This window comes from Sinocyclocheilus anshuiensis, unplaced genomic scaffold (genome assembly GCF_001515605.1).
Source record: "Sinocyclocheilus anshuiensis isolate Anshui unplaced genomic scaffold, SAMN03320099.WGS_v1.1 scaffold431, whole genome shotgun sequence".
Taxonomy (NCBI): Eukaryota; Metazoa; Chordata; class Actinopteri; order Cypriniformes; family Cyprinidae; genus Sinocyclocheilus; species Sinocyclocheilus anshuiensis.
This window is the reverse complement of record NW_015551065.1, coordinates 1,079,984-1,082,496: the sequence shown is the minus strand read 5'-3', so window position 1 is coordinate 1,082,496 and position 2,513 is coordinate 1,079,984. Positions and strand designations below refer to the sequence as shown.

General features: G+C 44.4%; 1 protein-coding gene across 2 annotated transcripts in view; it reads right to left on the bottom strand.

The window, feature by feature from the left end:
- Nucleotides 1-208: 208 nt before the first annotated feature.
- Nucleotides 209-2,513, bottom strand: part of kif1ca (kinesin family member 1C, a) — a 69,681-nt gene continuing 67,376 nt past the window's right edge. For both annotated transcript variants that reach the window (XM_016451933.1, XM_016451934.1), the window contains one exon: nucleotides 209-1,787. In XM_016451933.1, coding sequence (XP_016307419.1) covers nucleotides 891-1,787 — 897 coding nt within the window. In that variant the 3' untranslated portion in view covers nucleotides 209-890. The remainder of the gene's footprint in view (nucleotides 1,788-2,513) is intronic.

Here is a 2,513-nt window from a genome sequence, read left to right as displayed (position 1 = left end):
GGAAATTTAATCCCGCTTCGCAAGAAACCTGGTCGGTTCCTGCGGAGTGTTTCGGTAATGCAGACGTTTAGCTTGGAAGAGCCAGGACCATTTTTAATATAACTCAGAATGTATCTGTCTGAAAGAAGAACGTCATATATACATAGGATGGCTTGAGTAAATCATGGGGTAATTTTCATTTTTCATATATAACAAACTATTCCTTTGTTATATATTATTATATCCCTTTGTAAATGTTTTTAGGATTATGTATCCCATTTCTTTTTTTTAAGCCTAAGCAACACAATTTATGAAACACATGCCCCTCAGGATGCAGGAATAAAAGAACATGAGTGGCAAGATAAAAAAGGTGAAAAATGTCAACTATACAAATTGCATCCAAAGCAGTTATAAGCCTGAGGGCTACTAAATTGAAATTCTTTGGCTTTTCAGCAGGCACAATGTAAAATCATCAGAAATCCAACAAAAATCGCTAAATAGTTTCATAGGCCATAACGTCAACATTGCAGATCACTGTGCATTAAAAGGAGCTCCATTCTCTTGCAAATACATACCCTTTCAATTTATAACCTACTTATGACAGATATGTGTGCACATAAAAACATCACCCATAAAGCACTGTAGGTGCAGGTATGAAACTGCAATTATGTACATTAAAATTCAGGTGCATAAAATGTTCGGTCTTATTTCGAACAGAATGGTGTTATTGAACTAAGGAGTTTCTCTTAAAAAACGTTCTCAGTTGCAGCACTCAAAACCCTTCCACAACAAACCAAAACACCATATATATCTGAGGGTTCAAAGTTTCTAGGAGTCCCATCCAAGAACACACAAGAAAAATCAGAGTGTTATGGCTCCCATGTACATGACCATACTCTCCACAGAAGAAATCAGGTCTCCATGGGGGTGCTATTGCAATCTGGGATGGATGGTGGATTGGGATTGCCTTCAGACCCATGTTGGATCATCTCTGAAGGGTTGTGCTGTTTTTGCGGGTGATGGTAGTGAAAGTTGGGGTGCTTGTAGACACCTTGTCTGCTTTGGTTGTAATTATGTTGGAATCCGTCTCCAACAGACTGGTCTGAAGTAAAATTGGGATTGTACCAGGTGTAACGCGCTCTACCCTGCTTGTGCTGCCCTTGGACCAATCCACAATCTTTACGCTCAATATTTCCGGCTTGTTCGTTGGTTAAATATCCATCGAATGGATTCCGTCCCCTGTTTCTGGATCGTTGCCTGTTTCCCCAGTTGCCGTAGCCTTGGTTACCGTGATTGCGCCGCTGTTGGTGATGATTGTTTGGCCACTGGCCCTTGCTTGGTGAGGGAGATGATTGGAAAGTATGAACCATATCAGTATTGGACTGAGCGGATGTGTCCATTCCACCTTCACCCCCTGATGACGGGCCCCAGATGAAGCCTCGGTGTTGGGGATTATTCTTAAAGGGGAACTGTAGCTTCCTCTCTTGAGGTGGCAAGAAGCGCCCAGTGCCTGGCAAGAAAGGACCATAGGGGTTGCGAGGGATTTCAGAAATGAAAGATGGATTTGAGAATCGAGGCGATGCCGTACTGAATGGGTTGTTCTGAGAGTGTCCTGAGGGAGGCGCTGGGTAGAGGGCACTGTTTGGCTGATTGCTGGCTCCTTTACGACGTTTAGGGTCATGGTATTTGTCCGGGTACTGCCAGCGATGGCGACCCCGCCGGTACCCAGAATCCTCATCGCGGTTGTTGACTTGTGCTGGCGGGTCGTCGCCTCTGGCCCCATCCAACCCAATGTTATCACTGTCTCCCTGAAATAAAAACACCATGAAAATCTTTACAATAGCTTAAAAGGTGCACAAAGTATAGTATGGCTACACTTTATTTTAAGGTGACATTGTCACAATATAATAACACAAATAAGTATTGAGTAATATTAATTAACGTACTATGTTACTAACGTAACCTTGGTTCCCTGAGATACGGGAACGAGTACTGCGTCTGCTTAAGACGCATATGGGAAAAAGCCTTTTTTTCTCCTGAACTGAAGCCTTTTTTCATACACGCAGTGACACTGCATGACCATTGGTTCGTGCAGAGCTTAAGAAACGAACCAATGGCTCGGCAGCGGAGCGATGAAGCCCGCCAAAGCCCGCCAGAATGGGTGGAGCATCTGGCTATATAAGCGGGCGCTCACCACAGGATTCTCAGGGAAAGACTTAAGGTATAAACTTCCATAAGCAACCAATGCTTATAGAGAAGTCAACATTAACCCAAAGCTAAGACGGGTTTAGCTTTCTAGGTCACACCCGGCCTGGTTAATCGTTCCAGAGTATCCCCGTAACTTCGACACCCACGGGGGGTCGAGAGCTAACAGGTGAACAATGCCAAAGAACTTGGGTGTGGTATGGCCAAGGGCTCTCTGCCATATCTGTGAACGTAGTAGCGCGTGTCATTTCAAGCGGAATGGTTATAAAACCTGGACCATGCCAACGACAAGGCGATGCCTCTAGTCGAGTGGGCCCGTACTCCAATGG